General features: G+C 35.8%; 1 protein-coding gene and 2 non-coding genes across 22 annotated transcripts in view; all 3 read left to right on the top strand.

Annotated features, from left to right (window-relative positions):
* Positions 1-22,118, top strand: part of XRN1 (5'-3' exoribonuclease 1) — a 144,222-nt gene that overhangs the window by 25,488 nt on the left and 96,616 nt on the right. For 19 of the 20 annotated variants that reach the window (XR_010155350.1, XR_010155347.1, XR_010155348.1 and 16 more), the window contains 13 exons: positions 726-808; positions 1,448-1,535; positions 1,620-1,788; positions 2,831-2,898; positions 3,221-3,358; positions 5,490-5,556; positions 5,762-5,867; positions 7,143-7,232; positions 10,100-10,256; positions 11,733-11,852; positions 19,308-19,477; positions 20,396-20,516; positions 20,613-20,711. Coding sequence is in view for 16 of the 20 variants with exons in the window: in XM_063806291.1 (XP_063662361.1) it covers positions 726-808; positions 1,448-1,535; positions 1,620-1,788; positions 2,831-2,898; positions 3,221-3,358; positions 5,490-5,556; positions 5,762-5,867; positions 7,143-7,232; positions 10,100-10,256; positions 11,733-11,852; positions 19,308-19,477; positions 20,396-20,516; positions 20,613-20,711 (1,476 nt within the window). In the remaining 4 variants the exon portion in view is untranslated. The remainder of the gene's footprint in view (positions 1-725; positions 809-1,447; positions 1,536-1,619; positions 1,789-2,830; positions 2,899-3,220; positions 3,359-5,489; positions 5,557-5,761; positions 5,868-7,142; positions 7,233-10,099; positions 10,257-11,732; positions 11,853-19,307; positions 19,478-20,395; positions 20,517-20,612; positions 20,712-22,118) is intronic. The other variant, XM_009446590.5, reaches the window with a different exon arrangement.
* On the top strand, positions 4,000-4,165 carry LOC112208884 (U1 spliceosomal RNA). Its single transcript, XR_002943432.1, has one exon. It is a non-coding gene; the product is annotated as a U1 spliceosomal RNA (small nuclear RNA).
* LOC112208762 (U6 spliceosomal RNA) lies at positions 16,623-16,724 on the top strand. Its single transcript, XR_002943337.1, has one exon. It is a non-coding gene; the product is annotated as a U6 spliceosomal RNA (small nuclear RNA).

The following is a 22,118-nucleotide window of genomic DNA, read 5'->3' as shown; positions in this document are numbered from 1 at the left end:
GCCGAGGCGGCCAGATCATCTAAGGTCAGGAGTTCAAGACCAGCCTGGCCAACATGGCTAAACCCCATCTCTACTAAAAAATACAAAAATTAGCCAGGCATAGAGGCAGATACCTGTAATCCCAGCTACTCTGGAGGCTGAGGCAGGGAGAATTGCTTGAACCTGGGACGTGGAGGTTGCAGTGAGCCAAGATCGCGCCACTGCTCCAGCCTGGGCAACAGAGCGAGACTCTGTCTCAAAAAAAAAAAAAAAAAAAAAAAAGAATACTATGTGAGAAAATTAACTGGAAGCGCTCTTTTCCGTTTTTTTTTTTTTCCTGAGTTTTCATACACTGGGGCTATCCTGGTTTCCAAAAGAGTCATGCATTCTTTGGTCATAGAAAAGCTGCTGCCTCTAATTTCTAACCAGTTCCCCCACGGCAAGTAGAAATATGTGAAAACCAAGAGAAGATGTTTGGGATTTGGAGGGATAGGAAGAGGAGAGGGGACAGGGGATAGGGTAATGGTTATGAAAAGCATGTGAGCTAAGGTGAACATATTTTTCTTAGAAAAGTACACTTTATCTCATTCATTACCTACAAATAGATCATATTTTGTTATTTGTATATTTAATGTGCTAATTGTTTCTTATTCTTCCTTGTATAGAATTGTTTTTTAATTGCTTTTGTGAACCTAATATTATTAAAAATGGGAGAATAAAAACATTTCTTAATCATTTTTCAACAGATTATGCTTGGATTAACAAGTCATGAGGCACATTTTTCTCTCTTAAGAGAAGAAGTTCGATTTGGTGGCAAAAAAACACAACGGTAAATTATATAGCATATATGTTGGAAGAAAGAAATTACGCCTGGATAGTAATTCTTTAACAGATACATGATATGTAAATACTTTATCTCATTCCGTAGGTTGCCTTTTCACTATGTTGATAGTGTCCTTTGATGCACAAACGTTTTTAATTTTGTTATAATCCAACTCATTTATTTTTCTTTTTTTTAGGAGTTTTCAAGTTTTAACTTTTATGGTTAGATCTTTGATTCATTTTGAGTTAATTTTAGTGTGTAGTGTAAGGTAAGGGCCCAACTTCATTCTTTTGCATGTGGATATCCAATCTTCCTTGCATTATTTGTTGAAAAGACCAGCCTTAAATGGGCCAGATCTCAGTAGTTTCTTACTTCTACTATATGTTATTTAGGACTTCTTAATTCTGAGAATCCTTCCACAGAACACATAATGTAAACCAATTGTTTTGAACTTTAACATGTATTATCTATTATTGCAATTGTATTTTTATCTTTGTTACCCTGCAACTTTCATATAAATTGTATGCCTTAATTACAAGACCTTACTATCTTCTGATGATACTTTTGATTTAAGCTTTGTTACATTTTTAAGCTGGGACCTTAAAAATAAAATTCACTGTATCTTGATCATCTGACTAATTCCAGGGTATGTGCTCCAGAAGAAACTACATTTCACCTTCTACACTTGTCTTTAATGAGAGAGTATATTGACTATGAGTTTTCAGTATTAAAAGTAAGTATTAATAAAGCCATGGACCAAGGATTTCCATTGCAGAAATTTTCACTGGATTTGACTTTGTTCTCCATTTTACTGTAGGAAAAGATCACATTTAAATATGATATTGAAAGGATAATAGATGATTGGATTTTGATGGGGTTTCTTGTTGGTAATGATTTTATCCCTCATCTACCTCATTTACATATTAATCATGATGCACTGCCTCTTCTTTATGGAACATATGTTACCATCCTGCCAGAACTTGGGGGTAAGAAGAATTTAATAATCTCTCGAGGATACTTTAATTTAGTGCCACCTTACCCTAAAAATGTGACTTAGTTTAGTAGATTATTGCATTCACAGCTAAAGTAGAAAAACATTGAGGATTTATTTTGGTCTAAGGTGCTAACCTCTGAGGTTGTCATTTTCAGTGATTCACAAGGAAAGAAAGTGAACAGAGTTAACGAACCTCAATTATTGATATCTAACTAATCTTTGCCTTTTTTTTATTATTTATTTATTTTTTGAGACGGGGTCTTGCTCTATTGCCCAGGCTGGAGTGCAGTGGCGACAGTGCAACGTTTGCCTTCTGGATTCAAGCTATGCCCATGCCTCTGCCTCCTGAGTAGCTGGGATTACAGGCATGTGTCACCATGCCCAGCTAAGTTCTATATTTTTAGTGGAGATGGGGTTTTACCATATTGACCAGGCTGGTCTCAAACTTCGGCCTCAAGTGACCTGGCTTCCCAAAGTGCTGGGATTACAGGCATGAGCCACCACACCCGGTCTAATCTTTGCCTTTAATTCCTTAAGAAAGCCAGCATACTTTATTGGTTTTACTTTTTCCATATTTAAGCATAGAAATTCAATTTTTTTCGAATGGATATGCATCACAGTGTTTATTATGAAGCAGTGATTTTTCAATGAAAACAGAAAATTGACAAACATAGTGATGCCGAATAAAACAGACCACAGGGTAGCAGAACATCAGTCCTTAAGTTAACATATCATATTAAATGATCTAGATAGATTATAGATCATATTTAATTTAATTAATTGTTACCAAATGTTGGATTATTATTATGTGGAACCTGGAATTTCTTATATTTGGCTTTGGTGCTTACATGTTGCATATTATAGTAGCATAAAATTCACAGAAACTAGGGCCAGTTTGGATATAGTCCAACACTGTTTTTTCTTGATTAGTACTGTAGAACATGAACATTCAACATTTTGTAGAAAGAGTTTTGTAGAATTGTTTAGAAAAAATGTCAGCTTTTAGTACAGATTTAAATTTTTGTTTCTTTTAGGTTATATTAATGAAAGTGGGCACCTCAACTTACCTCGATTTGAGAAATACCTTGTGAAACTATCAGATGTAAGTAACTAGAAATTTTTGGTTTCCTGTCGCAGAGTAGCTGTAAATGATCAGTCACCAATTATGTAATACCAGAATAAAGGGGTTTTATAATTCTATTCCAATTGCTTATTCAATATAAACACTTTTACCTAAATTAATTTTATTTTTGTTTGCTTTCTATTTGTATTTTTAGAGTAACACATGAGGTCTCCCATATATATAAAAGAGTAACATTCTCCAATTTCCTATACCCCAGTAGTAGTCACTGTTTTAAGTTTGATTTGTATTCTTCTAGATATACTTAAATTATTTAAAAATAAATTTAAATATTTCTGTACAGTTTGATCGGGAGCACTTCAGTGAAGTTTTTGTGGACCTAAAATGGTTTGAAAGCAAAGTTGGTAACAAGTACCTCAATGAAGCAGCAGGTGTCGCAGCAGAAGAAGCCAGGAACTACAAGGAAAAGAAAAAGTTAAAGGTGTCTATTTTTTTAGGTGTCCTTTCATTGTTTTAACTGTAAAGGCAAAAATTATATTCTTTGTTTCTCATTTTCCTTCTTATGATTTGGGATTGCCTCGTTTTATTTCTCTTCCTCTCTATAGGCATTTCAGAAATTGATTTGGTTTCTTTTTTTCTATTAGCTTCTGTCATTTAATGAGATCTTCAATAATCAGTTCCTTATTTTTACTGTTGAAGAGGTACACTGTTTTATGTTAATAAATGTGGAAAACATTTCTAAACATAAAAGCCCAGAAAATGAATTATTTTCTGGGCTTTTTAAAAAAATTACTTAAAACATGTTATTAAAAACAATTATTTAAGGCCAGGTGCAGTGGCTCACACCTGTAATCCCAGCACTTTGGGAGGCAAAATGGGTGGATTACCTGAGGTCAGGAGTTTGAGACCAGCCTGGGCAATGTGGCGAAACCCCATCTCTACTAAAAAAACAGAAATTAGTTGGATGTGGTGGCACACACCTGTAATCCCAGCTACTTGGGAGGCTGAGGCACGAGAATCACTTGAACCTGGGAGACAGAGGTTGCAGTGAGCCAAGACTGGGCCACTGCACTCCAGCCTGGCTGATAGAGTGAGACTCTGTCTCATAAAAAAGAAAAACAATTATTTAAAACCTGACAGGGAGGATACCATGATCATGAAGGTGGTTTTCCCAGGGCGAGGTTTATCCATTGCACTCTGGATGTGCTGATGCCCTGCGATTTCGCCAAATGTGGGAAACAACTGCGTGACTTATGGTAGTGGAGGACTGCATTCACACTTTCCCCTGGCAATTTTTTTTTAATTAAAAAAAAATTGTTATTTTAAAACAATGGACTAGTTTTTAAAATGTGGATATTTATAGTGTTTAATGATATGAGACATTAACTAGATCAGTGGTTTTTCTCTAGAAATGATTTACATATAAAATACAATAGTCTAAGTTAATAGTAATGGCAAAAACCACAATTACTTTTGCGCCAGCCTAATAGCACAATATCTAGTAAATGTTATGTGCTTAATAAATGAATAATAGAGTCAATTAGAATATGATAGTACCCTGCAGAGCATCTCTGATAATCTCCAAAGAATGTCTTGTGTTAACTTGAAAAGTAAACCTCTTGTGAAAAATTCCTCAGCCTCTCTGTAATTATTGGATTCTGTTGAGTTTCTTTTTTTTTTTTTTTTTTTGGAGATAGCATGTCACTCTGTCACTCAGGCTGGAGTGCAGTGGCGCAATCTTGGCTCACTGCAACCTCTACCTCCTGGGTTTGCTTGAATTCCCCTGCCTCAGCCTCCTGAGTACCTGGGATTAGAGGTGCGCGCCACCACCCAGCTAATTTTTGTATTTTTAGTAGAGACGGGGTTTCACTATGTTGGTAATGCTGGTCTCGAACTCCTGACGTCGTGATCTGCCCACCTTGGCCTCCCTTAAGTCCTGGGATTACAGGCGTGAGCCACCATGCCCGGCCAAGATTCTGTTGAGTTTCTTACTCTCCTTGCTGTACTGGTTCTATTTAGGTTCAAACTTAATGACTCTTGCTCCAGGAGGGGCAACTGTCCTTGTTTTCTCTAGTGTAGTCCTTCTCGCTGCTTAGCTCTTCCTCACTGGAACTTGGCAGCAGTCAGTCTGCATTCCACTGGTTTTTGTGTGTGTGTGTGTCTTTTTTTCCCCCCCTAAGAAAACGGGCTCTGCAACTTTTTGGGAACCTGTACACACAAAACTTACCTGTCAGTAATCCCTGGCTCCCCCACCACAATTCAGTACTTAAACTTCACCAGTCTTCCAGCCATATGCAGCTAACATTAGAGACACTGTGCAGGAATAGCCCAGACACAGGAAGTTGGTAGAGGCCATAAGTTGGATGAAAGAAAGGAAATGGGGATAAGGGAGTAGGAAGAACTAAAGAGAGTCATTGGCAGTAGACAGGAAATCAGAGAATAGAGGAGAGAAAGGATTGAGATCACAAGGGAGGAAAAACAGATGGGCAGGATATGAAGGATGTTATAACATGGAAGAACTATAGAAAAGCAAATGGGTGCATGGAAGAGAAATGACGTCTCATTTTGAAATGTATCTTGCCATTCATTTTATGTTGATTTACAATTTACAGGGCCAGGAAAATTCTCTGTGTTGGGCTGCTTTAGACAAAAATGAAGGCGAAATGATAACTTCTAAGGGTAAGTATGAAGTATGTGTTTTGATATGTTACTACTTTGACAGGGTAATTGTTATACCTTTTATTTATTATTACTAATTTTGGGTGGAACAGATTTCTGTGATAGCATATAAGCATCAACTTGGATATGCATTTATCAGATCATTAGGTGGAAAAACAGGCTATTCATAATTGTCAGTCACTATCTTTCTGACTTTTTTCCCCAGATAATTTAGAAGATGAGACTGAAGATGATGACCTATTTGAAACTGAGTTTAGACAATATAAAAGAACATATTACATGACGAAGATGGGGGTTGACGTAGTATCTGAGTACGTTTTTGCCAATGCTTTTATTTTAAAATAGAAAAAATTAGATTTTGCAGTTATTCAGAAAATATGATTTTGATGAAGTAGTGGGAGAAAAAGGATTTTTTGGTTTCATGAATTATTGTGTATGTTTCAACTAGTCTGGTTTTGGAGAAGATGGTATTAATTCTGACTTGTATTATATTCCTGTGATAAAAATTGCTGAAGAGAAAATGATCCTTATGTATAAGGATTTTTGTTACAAAGTTGTTTATAATAGTAAAAAAATTAGAAATAATCTAAATGTCCAATAAGAAGGTTCATCATAATTGGCCACTGCTTCTTCATTACAGTCACCATCTCTGTCACCTCTTCCATCTCCGGAATCTGCAGAACTGCTAAACTGGTACTTGCAGAAAGTTCATAACAATTTGGAAGGATGCTTATAGTACATTATTAAGTACAAATTGTAAAGGCAAGACATGAAATCATACATACAGTATGCTCTCATTAACACTTAAAAAAACCTAGATATAGATAAAAGACTGAAACACTAAAAATGTAAAAGTGATGGCTATAAGATGATAAAAATGCTGTTCTTCATTGTCCAGATTTTCACTCCTGAGGAAATAGTTCTTTTATAATAAAAAAGCAATATTTTTCATATTAAAAAACTACCTCCCGGAAATATGTAGTTATGTAATTTCTAAGTGAATATTTTTGCCTTTAGCCCAGGGCTCTGTTTTGTTTTGTTTTGATGATTTGAAGACTTATTTTACCCAAACTTAGAAGATGGCATTTGGTTTTTGACAAAGAAAGGATTAGAAGGAATATTGTTCACATACAGCACTTCTGAAAGCGTTCTAGCTTCTGTGACCAAATTTTAAGATCTTCCTGATTTGCTGCTTTGCTTCTCTCAGATATCATCCCATGTAAAGAAGATTCCCATCCCTTTCTCCCGTCTCACCCCCACTATTTAAGACAGTGGTAGTGTCACTATGGAAAGCTTCATTGGGTAAATCTTCAACCTTTGGACCAAGGGAGTGGTACATTAACTGAGTAAATATGAATAACAGACTTATCTATTTTGATAGTTGGTTTAGGAAAACTGTAATGTGACAGGATGTAATTTTTAAAAATATTTTGGAGTTTTTAGGATTATAATTTTTAGCCATAAATAGCTAATTCATTGATTAAATAAATCATCTGAGGTAAAATGTTGTATCAGCAGATACCGTGCTCTAAAGACACGGGCCTGTCTTCAGAAAATATGTTATAATGAAAATATTCTATTTTCAGTGACTTTCTGGCTGATCAAGCTGCATGTTATGTTCAGGCAATACAGTGGATTTTGCACTATTACTATCATGGAGTTCAGTCCTGGAGCTGGTGAGAGAATAAAAACAAAAATAAAGTTTTGTCTTTTTATAATGATTCATTCTACTAGAGTCTTATTTAGGAAGCACTTCCTTTTATTTCTACTTATGGTAATTTTTTTTTTTTTTTTTTTTTTTGAGACAGAGTCTCACTCTGTTGCCCAGGCTGGAGTGCAGTGGCATGATCTCGGCTCATTGCAATCTCCGCCTCCTGGGTTCAAGCAATTCTTCCTCAACCCCCTGAGTAGCTGGGATTACAGGCATGCGCCACCACAGCCAGCTAATTTTTATATTTTTAGTAGAGATGGTGTTTCGCCATGTTGGCCAGGCTAGTCTCGAACTCCTGACCTCAGGTGATCCGCCCACCTCGACCTCCCAAAGTGCTAGGATTACAGGCATGAGTCACTGCACCCGGCCTCTACTTATGGTAATTTTTTAAAAGTTCCATACAACCAGGTTTAAATGAAATATAGGTAATGTTTTCTCCAGCCCTAACAGAAGGCTCATAATAAGAGGTCTTAGTTAATGTAAAGATTTAATGTTCTCTATCAAAGTTAGTCAAGTTTGGCAAAGTCTTGATAATTACTGGGTTTGAGTGATGGTTATGTGAGGGTGTTCATTATATTCTCTTTACATTTTTTGTGTTTGCTAAAAAATTCTCTATCAAGAATAATTATTGAAGTGTTCGGGCACAGTGGCTCATGCCTCTAATCCCATCGCTTTGGGAGGCCAAGGTGGGCAGATCACTTGAGGTCAAGAGTTTTGAGACTAGCCTGGCCAACATGGTGAAACCCCATCTCTACTAAAAATACAAAAATTAGCTGGGCATGGTGGTGTGCCTCTGTAGTCCCAGCTACTTGGGAGGCTGAGGCTGGAGAATCGCTTGAACTTTGGAGGCAGAGGCTGCAATTGAGCTGAGCTGAGATCGCATCACTGCACTCCAGCTTGGGCAGCAGAACAAGACTCTGTCTCTCAAAAAAATTATAAATAAATAAACAGAATAATCATTGAAAAATGGGCTTACTTCTAGGAAGGGCTAGAAAGGTGAAGAAGAAAAGAGAAAGGAGTTCTTTTTTTTTTTTTGAGACAGAGTCTCGTTCTGTCAGCAAGGCTAGGGTGCAGTGGTGCAGTCTTGGCTCACTGCTGCAACCTCCCCTTCCCGGGTTCAAGCAATTATCATACCTCAGCCTCCCAATTATTTGCTTTTATGGAGAATAGTAATCATTTTATTTCTCATGTTTCCTATTCTAGCAAATCCCATCTGCATTTTCAAACCATCCACCAAAGTAGAAAAATTAAAAACCAAAAAATGATACAGTGAATACTAGAGACTTTTAGATGATAACACAACTCTGTTTGGTTTGGTTTTGTTTAAAGCACCTGTGCTAGGCTCTGTTTCAGAGCTCCATCTAGCAATACAAACCAGTGCAAAATAATGTGACATTAATTATGGTTTCACTTACTAAATAAAGCCTTTGAAAAAAGTTTTATAATCACCTGATTCTCAGGGCCTCTCTGAGGAGCAATCTCATGAAGAAAATCCTTGATTTGCCATTTTTAAAATAGTGTGAATGTAAGTTATTCCTGTTGTAACTTACATTAAGGCCAAGCACATAAAAAGCATGCTCTCACATAATCTTCATAACTATTTAAAGTAAACATTGTTTTCTCCCTTTTACAGATGAAGAAATTGAGGCTCTGAAAGGTTGAGAAAGGTTAGGTAATCTTCCTAAAGATTATACACCCAAGAATTAAGTCAAAGCCTGTCTGATTCCAAAGTCTACCCTTTTTCTATTCCACATGGCACTTGGCCTCCTAAACTCCTCCATTTTTTTGAAATGTATGCCGTAATTATGGAATACAAAAACATTTCAATGTTTTTGGTATCCTGACTCAAACATTAGAAGCATATTGAAATTTTTAAAAATTGTTTGTTCAAAGCTTTATAAAATATTTATACCTGTAATTAAGATGAGAAGGTAATAAAAACAAAAACAATTAGTGTATGTGATCAATACATGGTTTCATCCTTATCACAAATACAATAATAAGCATGCTAATTCAAAGATAAAAGTTCTTAGATCTGACTGGTAATGGCCAGATAACCTCAGAGTCACTTTTCTTCCTCTCCTTGTGAGCTTTTACCAGAACGTTCAACTGTTTTTAGCCTCTTGCTTAAATGATCCAGGCTCAAGTGACCAAACTGAAAGTCTTCTGACTACCTCATTATTTCTGGTTCAATCTATTGATTGGAAGATTCACTATCAACATTTTGAGAATTTAAAAAAGCATTACATTATACGTGTTTTTCAATTACCTGATTCATCCCAATTTCAGAAATGTGAAACCACACTTTAAAAATTCAGGAAATAGGCCAGGCGCAGTGGCTTACGCCTGTAATCCCAGCACTTTGGGAGGCCGAGGCGGGCGGATCACGAGATCAGGAGATCGAGACCATCCTGGCTAACAAGGTGAAACCCCGTCTCTACTAAAAATACAAAAAATTAGCCTGGCATGGTGGCAGGCGCCTGTAGTGCCAGCTATTTGGGAGGCTGAGGCAGCAGAATGGCGTGAACCCGGGAGGCGGAGCTTGCAGTGAGCCAGGATCGCGCCACTGCACTCCAGCCTGGGCAACAGAGCGAGACTCTGTCTCAAAAAAAAAAAAAAAAAAAAATTCAGGAAATGTAACATTTGTTGCCATCGGATGACCTAAATTTTCCAACACTGCTAATTTCTTATATTCAGATAGTAGAATTATGGGCAGTACTAATTTTTTAAAATTATTTTTATATGTTGTTAAAATATGGGGAAAAGTATATGCTTATTATTAACCTAATTCATAAAGATGCCACTTGTTTAAAACTCAGTTTTGTTTTATAGGTATTATCCTTATCATTATGCACCTTTCCTGTCTGATATACACAACATCAGTACACTCAAAATCCATTTTGAACTAGGAAAACCTTTTAAGCCATTTGAACAGCTTCTTGCTGTACTTCCAGCAGCCAGCAAAAATTTACTTCCTGCATGCTACCAGGTGGGTCTTAGAATTGAATGTTTTTATGTCCTTTTTGATATTTAGAAGCTCTTCCTCCAAACCTAGAAACAATAATACTCAAATTTATTTGGTAGCTAAGTAGTTATTTTCAGTTTTAAACCATAGTATTTTTTAACAAGTCCCTTGAAAAGTAATTCTTTGATTTCAAGTTAGCTTTGTTTTAAAGATGCAAAGAAACTCCGTAAATCATTCAGAGCCTGGCTTCATTTTCAGCACCTTTAAACAGATTTTCAGTTTGTCTCTACACTGAAGAAAGTAGGCTAAAACCGACAAAATCTGAAGCTATCTACTTTATCTAAACATTTATAGATTCATTTCTCTTCCCTTTACTGTCTACATTTTGGTATAGGGATGGTTCTAATAAGTCATTTATCCCAACAGCAGTACTACCTCAGTATATGTTTGTTTTTAAACATTTTATTTATCAAATTGTGAAATAAAAAGCTTTCTTTGGTTAACATATTTCATGTAACAGGAGGAAAATATTTCAGGAGTTGATAAGGTTACCAAAATTACGCTAAGCCTAGTAAGGTGATTCTGAAGTTATACTTTATATCGTTCTTTGAGGGTAACAATCTGTTCTTTTAATTCTGTGGTTTGGTCAGGAATTGGAGTAGACACACACACCCCCTTTACTTCTTTAGCAGTGTCAGACTCCCTTCTGCATCTTTCTGAACCTTAAACTGTTGTTGATCCTGGCTTCCCTTTCTTCGTAAGTTTCTTTGATTGTTTTTTCCCTGCCTTTGGATACAATACGCTTTAATACCCAACCACTCTGAACCAGCATGACCATGCAAGTGTTTTACGGTCTGTTTTATCGTACAGTGCCCATGCCATACTGGTTATTTTAAATATTTTGAATATTACCCTGAGAGTATACTGCCTTATTTCCTTATGCTTTCTTTGTCTACCTCCGTTATAAAGTCATAGAAATGTGTTATTGGACTATTTCTCTTTGATATTAGTGGTGCAGTGGTTCTTGGATTTTAGGATATTTTTATTTTAAACTATCTTGGATGTTACATTACTTAATAGAATCAGTTCTTCAGGACATGAAAGTAAATTGTCAATTTGAGGCTAAAAATAGAGGACTACTAGGTGCCTTTTAGATGAACTGAAATGAAGTCTGAATAGAAAAACAATTTAGCTGTGTGTCTTGTAGAGTGAAAAAACAAGAAAAAATAATTTAAAATGAACGTTGAGAGTAAGGATGACTTTGCTGCATAACTAAGTCAGTAAAATGTATAAATGATGAGTAGTAGTGAAATCAGAATTCTTATAGTTGAAAATCAAAATATAGCAAGTATATTGTGACATATCAAAGATACAAAAATTTAGTTTGCTTTGCTTAGAAATTTTAAACTAACATATGAGGAAATATTATAAATACATTAACAAAAAACTATATTGATATTAGTTCTTATATTTCTATTATACTATTTTATATTTTCACAGCATTTGATGACCAATGAAGACTCACCAATTATAGAATATTACCCACCTGATTTTAAAACTGACCTAAATGGGAAACAACAGGAATGGGAAGCTGTGGTGTTAATCCCTTTTATTGATGAGGTCAGTGCATGAAATAATCATTACATACACATACATTCTTAATCAGAGACTATTTCACATAGGTTAATGAGCAATGGGTTTTAATCACCATTTATGTTTTGTTAATGAGATTTAGCTACCCTCTTCATTATGTGCATAAAAACTTCCAGGTATGCCAATTATAATAAGGCTGAAGTGGCTTTACTATTATTAGACAAAGTAGTCTTCAGAACAAGGAGTAATATTACTGGAGATAAAGAGATATTTTATACAGATAAAGGAGTCAGTTCAGTTCAAGAAGACATAAAAATCCTAAATATGTTGTATCTAATAAGAGAACCTAAAATACATGAAGCAAAAATTACCAGAATTATAGCTAGAAATTTCAACACTTTTCTCTGAAGAATTAATAACACAAGAGGACAAAAATTCAGTAAGGATGGCCAGGCGCGGTGGCTCACGCCTATAATCCCAGCACTTTGGGAGGCTGAGGCGGGCGGATCACAAGGTCAGGAGATCGAGACCATCCTGGCTAACACAGTGAAACCCCGTCTCTACTAAAAAAATACAAAAAATTAGCCGGGCAAGGTGGCGGGCGCCAGTAGTCCCAGCTACTCGAGAGGCTGAGGCAGGAGAATGGCGTGAACCCCGGGGGGCGGAGCCTGCAGTGAACCGAGATCGCGCCACTGCACTCCAGCCTGGGAGACAGCGAGACTCCATCTCAAAAAAAAAAAAAAAAAAAATTTCAGTAAGGATAAAGAAGATTTGAGTAATGCTATAAACCTACTCATAGAATTAAATTAGAAATAGTAACAAAGATCTGGGGAATCCATTTTGAAACTAAATAGCACACTTCTAAATAGCCTATGATGAAAGAAGAAATTAAAAGAAAAATTAGAAAATATTTTGATCTGAACGATAATTAAAATACAATACATCATAATGGGGGCTGAGCGTGGTGGCACACATGCTGTAATCCCAACACTTTGGGAGGCCAAGACTGTAGGATTGCTTTTTTTCCCTCAGGAAAGAAAAAAAAAGGATCCATGGTCAGTATGATACAACTAAAGCAGGGCTTAAAAGGAAATTTAAGGTTCTAGACGCTAAACAAGAAAAAGGTTTAAAATAAATTACCTAAGCTTCTAACTTAAGAAGATAGAAAAAGAAGAGCAAATTAAACTCAAGCAGAATGAAGGAAATAAAAAGAAGCAGAAATCTACAGAAAATGAACAAACAATGGAGAATAATTAATGACATCAAAAGTTAGTTCTTTGAAAAGATTAATAAAGTCAGTAAATCCTACCTAGACTAATCAAGAAAGTTAAATCAAAGGGGGGAAGGCAGAAATAAATTACCAATATTGGGAATGAAGAGGAGCTATCTTATAGTTCCTTCATATAGTAAAAGGTTAGTTAAGGAATGTTATGGTCAAACTTTATGTCAACAAATTCAACAACCTAGATGAAGTGAACATATTTCATCACAACTTATCAAAACTCACAGAAAAAAATATAAAAATCTGAATAGTCTTTTGTATATTCTAGGCCCAGATGTCTTCACTTGTGAATTCTAGCAAACATTTAAGAAATAATGCCAATCTTACACAAACTTTCAGAAAACAGAAGAAAGGAAATTGCTTCCCAACATTTTATTAGACTAGCATATTCCAGAGACCCAAATTTGACATGGCATTAAAAGAAATGAAAATTACTGACTGATACTCCTCCTAAAAGTAGATGCAAAAACTCCTAAGAAAATAACATGAGGCCGGGCACGGTGGCTCATGCCTGTAATCCCAGCACTTTGGGAGGCTGAGGTGGGTAGATCATGAGGTCAGGAGATCAAGACTGTCCTGGCTAACAAGATTAAATCTCGTCTCCACTAAAAATACCAAAAATTAGCAGGGCGTGGTGGTGGGCACCTGTAGTCCCAGCTTCTCAGGAGGCTGAGGCAGGAGAATCGCTTGAACCCTCAGAGGCAGAGGTTGCAGTGAGCAGAGATCCAGCCACTGCACTCCAGCCTGGCAACAGAGCCAGACTCCATCTCAAAAAAAAAAAAAAAAACATGAGATAGAATCTGACAGCGTATAAGAAGGATAATACTCATGACCAAATGGGATTTATTTTAGAAATACAAAGTTAGTTTGCAATGTAATTTACCACATTATCAATATTCAACATCCAGTTTTTTTTCCACCTTCCACTATCTGACCAAGAATATTTTTTTCACAAACATCCAGTTTTAATAGAAATGTTCAACAAACAAGGATAACAGGAAACATCCTCAACCTTATGATAAAGGCATATAAAAAATCTTACTGCAAACAACATACTTAATAGTAAAAGAAGGACCATTTTCCTGTAAAGTCAAGAATAGGACAAGATGTCCATTCTAACTACTACTTCCTAACGTTTTATTGGAGGTTCAGTGTGTTAAGATGAAGAAAATAAGTAAAATTGTTTTTAGTGGCAGGTGGCATTATTATCTATGTAAAAATTCTAAGAAATCTTCAAAAGAGAAACTGTAACTGATAAGTAACTTTAGCAAGGTTACAGAGTATAAGATCTGTACAAAAACTAATTGTATTTCCATATACTAGCAACAAACCATTTGAAAATACAAAACTTTTAAAATAAGAAGCTTAAAGATTCTGCTTAAAATAGCATTTAAAAATATAAAATACACAGCTATAAACTTAACAACATATGTGGAAGCCCTCTACCCTGAAAGAGATGGAAAACCTAAGTAAATGAAGGGATTATATCATGTTCATGGATTTGAAGACTTAATATTGTTAAGGTGTACGTCCTCCTCAATTTGATCTTTAAATTCAATCCCAGTGAAAATCCTAGCAGGTTTTTATATAATTGAAAATATGATTCTAAAGTTTTTATAAGATTGCAAAGGAGAAAACCAAAACAATCCATATAAAGAACAGTGTTGGAGGACTTACATGACCTGATTTCCAGACTAACCATGAAGCCACATTAATCAAGACAGTCTGTTATTGGTATAGCCATAAGCAAATAGATAAATTGGAACAGAAATAGTCCACCCAAATGTATGTTTATGCAGTTCATTCATCTTCAATTAAGGCACCAAAGCATTCAGTGAGTAAAGAAAGTGCTTTTCAAAAGTTGGTGCTAGAACAACTGGCTATATTTGTGAATAAAAGTGAATCTTGACCCATACCTCACACCATACACAAAACTTAATTCAAAATATGTCATAGATCTAAATGTATTAATAAAAGCTAAAACCATAAAACTTCTTGAAGCAAACTTAGGAGAAAATTTCAAGATTCTGAAATCACTAACCATAAAAGGAAAGAATTGAGAAAATAGATTTCACCAAAATCAAAAAAATTTCCATTTATCAAAAGATGCTATTTAAAAAAGAGTAGATAAGCCACAGTGTAGGAGAAAGAAAATATATGCAGAACATACACATACATGAGACTGGTATCCAGAGTATATAACCAGCTCCTCCAACTCAAGTTAAAGACACAACCCAATTTTTTAAATGGCAAAATATTTTTGAAGGGCCATTTTCACAAGGCAAGATATACAAATAATAATGGAAAAGTGCTCAACATCATTAGGCATCAGGTAAATGTAAATTAAAAGCATGATAAGATACCACTATACCATAATCCCAGTTGAATGGAAAAAACTTAAAAGGCAATACCCAATATTGGCAAGAATGTGGAGCAATTGGAATTTTTATACACTGCTAATGGGAGTATAAGATGGATAAAAGCACTTTTCATATCTATCTGGCAGTTTCTTATAAAGTAAATTATACACCTAACCCTAGGACCCAGCAATTCCATTCTTAGATATTTACCAAGAGGAGGGGAAAGTATGTTTAAAAAATGTTTTGTACAAGACTATTCATAATAACTAAACTGGAAACTGCCCAATACCAGTCAGCAGGACAATAGATAAGTAAATTGTGGTACAGATTAAGCATCCCTAATCCGAAAATCAGAAATTTGAAATGCTCCAAAATTAGAAACTTTGAGCATCAATCTGATGCCGCAAATAGAAAATCTGCACCTGGTGTCATGGGATGGGTTGCAGTCAAAATGCAGGTGCACAACACAGCTTATTTGCATCGCAAGGGATAGAAGGCCCTCCCAGCCCTCTTCAGCTGCAATATACCTTTTCTGCACACACCCAGATTCCCCCACCCAAGCACCCCCACAAAGGGTAATAAAGTGGCACATGTATAGGCCAGATGCGCCAATGGCACATTCCCCACAATGCCCCAAATGGGCCCCAGGCCTATGTGCATTACTCACTGTATTACTTCGCTTATTCTTTAGTCTGGTGTGAAGATAGTGTTGACAATGTCAAAAAGGACTGCAGCTACCCCTATGGGTGTTGGTGTCAAGAAAAATAGGAAGCATTTATGTTTACCTGTAGCATAGAAAGTCAAGTTGTTGGAGAAACTAGACAGCGGTGTGTGAACTGTCTTTTAGAAGAGTATGCTATTAGAATGTCCATATATGACCTGAAGAAACAGAAGGGTAAGCTGTTGACATTCTGTGCTGAAAGTGATGAGCAGAAGTTAATGAAAAAGAGAATACTGCATAAAGCTACAAATGAAGATATCAATCATGTATTGAAGTACTGCATTTGTCAGCATTGCTGTGAATACATGCCATTTAATGGCAGGCTGATAATGAAACAAACAGATCTATCACAGTGAACTGGAAATTGAAGAGAACTGTGAACATTTAACAGACTGGTTGCAAAAGTTTAAAAAAAGACATAGTGCTCTCTTCAGCAGTACATATACTTAAAAAAAAAAACTGGAATGATACAAAGAAGATTAGCATGGCCCTTGCGCAAGCATGATATACAAATTCATGAAGCATTCCATACTAAAAAATAGTAATGATAAAAACAAAAAAGTAGGCCGGGCACAGTGGCTCATGCCTGTAATCCCAGCACTTTGGGAGGCCAAGTTGGGTAGATCACTTGAGGTCAGGAGTTCAAGACCAGCCTGGCCAACATGGTGAAACCCTGACCCTACTAAAAATACAAAAATTAGCCAGGTTGGTGGTTCATGCCTGTAGTCCCAGCTACTCAGGAGGCTGAGGCATGGGAATTGCTTGAACCCAGGAGGTGGAGGTTGCAGTGAGCCGAGATTGTGCCACTGCACTCCAGCGTGGTGACAGAGTGATACTCCATCAAATAAATAAATAAATAAATAAAATTTAAAAGTCACAGCATTGAATTTTTAAATGTTTGGGATGATAAAGCACCTGCTTATCATGAAGCTAGAGAAATTCAATGACACGTTTGCCAGGGTCTTTGCTAGTGATGTTGGAACAAGACTGTAATGCTGATGAAACATCACTGTTCGGGCATTATTGCCCCAGAAAGACACTGACTGCAGCTGATGAAACAGCCCTTGCAAGAATTAAGGATGCCAAAGACCAAATAACTGTGCTGAGATATACTTACGCAGCAGGCATGCATAAGTGTAAACTTGCTGTTATAAGCAAAAGCTTGTGTTCTCACTGTTTTCAAGGAGTGAATTTCATACCAATCCATTATTATGCTAATAAAAAGGCATGGATCACCAGGGACATCTTTTCAGATTGGTTTCACAAACATTTTGTACCAGCAGCTTGTGCTTACTGCCGGGAAGCTGACTGGATGATGACTGCAAGATTTTGTTATATCTTAACAACTGTTGTGCTCATCCTCCAGCTGAAATTCTCATCAAAAATAATGTTTATGGCTCACACCTGTACTCTCAACACTTTGGGAGGATTGCCTGAGCCCAGGAGTTCAAGCCCACCCTGGGCAACACAGCAAGACCCAACCTCTACCAAAAAAAAAAAAATGAACTGGATGTTGTGGTGTATACCTGTATTCCCAGCTACCTGGGAGACTGAAGTGAGAGGATCACTTGAGCCCAGGAGGTTGAGGCTGCAGTGAGCCATGATTGCCTCACTGCGCTCCAGCATGGGTGTCAGAGCAAATCCCTGTCTCAAAACAAAAACAAAAATGTTTATGCCTTTTTGCCGTCTACTTTCTCCCAAATATGACTTTATTAATTCAGCCATGTCACCAGTCATATCCAAAAAATTATTGCCAAGAGCAGTGTCAAGAAGCTTTTGTCCTGTGTTTTATTCTAGTAGTTTTATAGTTTAAGGTCTTAATGTTTAGGTTTTTAATCCATTTTGAGTTGATTTTGTTTATGTTAAGATAAAAGTCCAGTTTTATTCTTCTGCATATGGATATTCAGTTGTCCCAACACCATTTATTGAAGAGGCAATCCTTGCCCTGTTGTGTGTTCTTGGCAACCTTGTCAAAAATCAGATGGCTATAAATTATGGATTTATTTCTGGGCTCTCTATTTTGTTCCATTGGTCCATATGTCTTATTGAAAATACTTTTATGTATGTTTACCTTTTACATTTTCTCTTTTGTAATTTGCTTGTTTATATTCTCTCCCCATTTCTCTTTCTTTTTTTCTTTTGATTTTTAGCTACTTTATATATTAGAAATAGTTTTCCCCAGTATCACATCTGTCTCTTGATTTGTATATGGCATCTTCTGTCATATACATTATCTTTTACTTAAAAAATGTCTTTCCCCTTAAGGCTGTTCGTTTTTTTTCTGTCTTCCTTAAATAAAACTTTATCACACTAAATTATCAATACCACCTAGATTTTCTTCTGATACATTTGTTATTTTGTTATTGTGATACTTGTTTTTATATATGGTAGGAAGTTCAGAAGTGCATGTGCTTTTTTTTCAGCTGGATAGCTAGTTAGGACATTGTCATTATTTAAATACCTAAAGGACTGTTTTGGCATAGATTTGGGTCTATTATTGAACTCTATTCTGTTCTTCTGGTCTGTGGGTCTCTTGTAGTGTCAGTACTAGTGTTTTGATTACAGTAGCTTTATCAAAAGTGATAGAATCTGGTAAGACAAGTCCCTGGTTACTTTTTACTGTCCATACATTTATTCTTCCATATTAACACTGGTATCTTATTCTTTTTTTTAAAAAAAGATATTTTAAATCATTGATGTCCTGATTGGAATTACTTTAAATGTATAAGTTAATTTGGAAAGATGGACATTACTATACTACTACAGAATTTGTAAAGTAAGAGATTAATGCTCTGTGAATTATGATATAGTATTATAATAGATTCACACTTAAAATTTGATTTTCTGCTGCCTTGCTTATTTGCACTTTAGTGGCAACTGTTGGGGTAATAGCTTCAGAGAACTTTGCAGTGGTAGCAGTATTCTAGGGCCCTTTGAAACAATAAATAGCATATTTTTCATGCAATAAAATGGAAGAGTTTCATTAGTTAAGATTTTGGTTTTTTGTTTTTCAAGAGCACAAATGGTTATTCTGTATATGGAGGAAAAAGACTTATTCTGTTTGTTGAGATTATGGAATTTTTATGCTTGTAACCCTTCTCTTCAATCCTTATATTCAGAAGCGATTATTGGAAGCCATGGAGACATGTAACCACTCCCTCAAAAAGGAAGAGAGGAAAAGAAACCAACATAGTGAGTGCCTAATGTACTGGTATGATAGAGACACAGAGTTTATCTATCCTTCTCCATGGCCAGAAAAGTTCCCTGCCATAGAACGATGTTGTACAAGGTAATGTTACTTGGTAATTTTTCAACAACAAAAGAGCCCTCCTAACACAAGGGTGCGAGAAGTGGGGAAGGGGGAGCTTTGAATATCTATTTGGAGAATTAGCAAATAGTTTATGACAGTTATAGTCAATTGATAATCAATGAGTTACATCTAACTTGCAGAGGATCTAAGGATCTCTCACACTTGTGTCTATAATTCTCTACTTTGGTCAGATTCTTTGTTTCTCTTTCCTTCTTCTATTAAAAGTGTTTGAATTTTTTCTCTCTAATGTATATCCCTGCATTTTGTCTCCCTTGAATGGATATGTGAATTTTTGTTTCCATTGTCAATGTTTCTGCTCCTAGCATTATTTGATACGCTGTGACATTGATTATACCCCCCAGCCACCCAACTAGAAAGAAGGAAATAAGAAATAAAGAGCTCCATTTTTTTCTCTTCATGAAAATATCTTCCTTTTTTTTTCTCTCCTCTCACCTTCCCTGCAAATAATCTACCCAGATGGCAATTGAGTTGCAAATAAAGTAAACATCTCTCAGTTACAACTTTTCCTTTTGTTAAAGGAAAGAGAAAGATAAAACAGGCATTATAAAATGTTTATTTTCCATCCTGGGTTTTGGAACATGGAGGATATAGAGATTTGTGTTATGTGTCATATTTTCTCTTAAAACTTATATATATAGTTTTGTTTTAGATTAATGGGGAAAATCTCAACTCAGTAATCTACAGGCATGATTGTGTCTAGACCAGTAACAATAGAGAGGCTGGTTATCTGCTTGTGTTTTCTTTGTCTGGAACTAATCGTCATTCTCTTCTTTAAAAGCAAGGATGACTCTTACGAAATATTCAAGGGAAAGTTAAAAAACTGTAATTGTTTGTAATGTATTAATTTTAAATTAAATGCCTTGATTTATTTTCTAGGTATAAAATAATATCCTTAGATGCTTGGCGTGTAGACATAAACAAAAACAAAATAACCAGAATTGACCAGAAAGCATTATATTTCTGTGGATTTCCTACTCTGAAACACATCAAACACAAAGTCAGTGGCTATTTAGTTCAGAATTTTTTCACTTTATTAAGTGTGAAGTGATTATGGAGAAAGAATTAAAATTAAATTATTTGAATTCTTTTAAAGTTTTTTTTGAAGAAAAGTGGTGTTCAAGTATTCCAGCAAAGCAGTCGTGGAGAAAACATGATGTTGGAAATCTTAGTGGATGCAGAATCAGATGAACTTGTAAGTATTTTATTTATCATTCATTTATTATATGCCTATAATGTATTAAACTGTAGCTGCTGGGATGTTTACCAGGGAGGTATTATATGTTGTAACTCTAGAAATTTGGAGCCTAAATAAGGATAAAGCAAAGAAACATTCATACAAATTAGATAATAGTTCAAGAACCTGTATCACTGTGACACAATGAATATACAAATTTTCTAGAAATTTTAAAAAGGAGAAGAGCTATGTAAACCAAAAGTTAAGTATAGACTTGTAAATGAGAATAGGCTTGAGCTGAGGGCTGAAAAACAGGTTAGGACACAGAAAAGGAGGGGAAAGGCATTCTAGTCAAAAGAAATATCATGAGCCAGTCATTTCAGTCAAAAATGTCATATATTATTGTTTTTAACCTTTTTGTGTATCTGAACTATTTCTTAACACTTAGTCTTTTCTTTAGAATAAATGTGATATATTTGAGGAGAAGGAATAAATAAGCCTTATTGAAGCAGAGGATTTGTGTTTGGAAATAGTAGAAGATAAGGTTGAAAAATCAGATTGAGGCCAGATTATGTCGAACCTTGAGTACCAGGCTGAGTTTGGACTTATTTTCCCATGACCATTATTTTGGAATTGATATTTTCATAAAGATTAATTTGGTGGCAGTATAATAAACTAAATTGCACAAAAGAGAAATCAAAGAAAGCGGGAAAGCTTGCGGGTGTAGCATCGGGTGATAGAGACATAAACTTCAGAAGTAGCAATAGATCTAGATGAACAAGATGAAATAAAACTGATAGGTTTCATTATTTTGTCAAATACAGGGGGTGAAAAGAGAAACTATTAATAGTAAATGTGACTGAGATATCCAGGCTAATTAACTAAAAAAAAAATTGTAATTTACTGGACTAGAAAAGTTAAAACAGGGGAGTTGATGGTTTAGGGGGATGAAATGATAAATAATGATGGAATTTTAAGGTGACACTAGGATGTTTAACCGGAACTGCCTTGCCAGCCTTTCTTAACCAGTATTCCACAAGATGTATAAGCCCTAATGCCCTAAGTCATTCATTGTAAGCAATAAATTAACTTATCTTCTGTGCATTTAGAACAGTAGGAGTTATGTACCATCTTTGAGAGAACAGAGAAAGTAGACATATTTTGTGTTCTCTGATTCAGATGAAAAACCTGTTTAGAAAGGTTGTTTATGGTTGGGCATGGTGGCTTACGTCTGTAATCCCAGCACTTTTGGAGGCTGAGGCGGGCATATCATCTGAGGTCAGGAGTTCAAGACAAGTCTGGCCAACATGGTGAAACCCCGTCTCTACTGAAAATACAAAAATTAGCCAGACTTGGTGGTGGGTGCCTGTAATCCCAGCTACTCGGGAGGCTGAGGCAGGAGAATTGCTTGAACCCAGGAGGTGG

Source organism: Pan troglodytes, chromosome 2, assembly GCF_028858775.2.
Source record: "Pan troglodytes isolate AG18354 chromosome 2, NHGRI_mPanTro3-v2.0_pri, whole genome shotgun sequence".
Taxonomy (NCBI): Eukaryota; Metazoa; Chordata; class Mammalia; order Primates; family Hominidae; genus Pan; species Pan troglodytes.
This window is presented reverse-complemented; position numbering and strand designations above follow the sequence as displayed.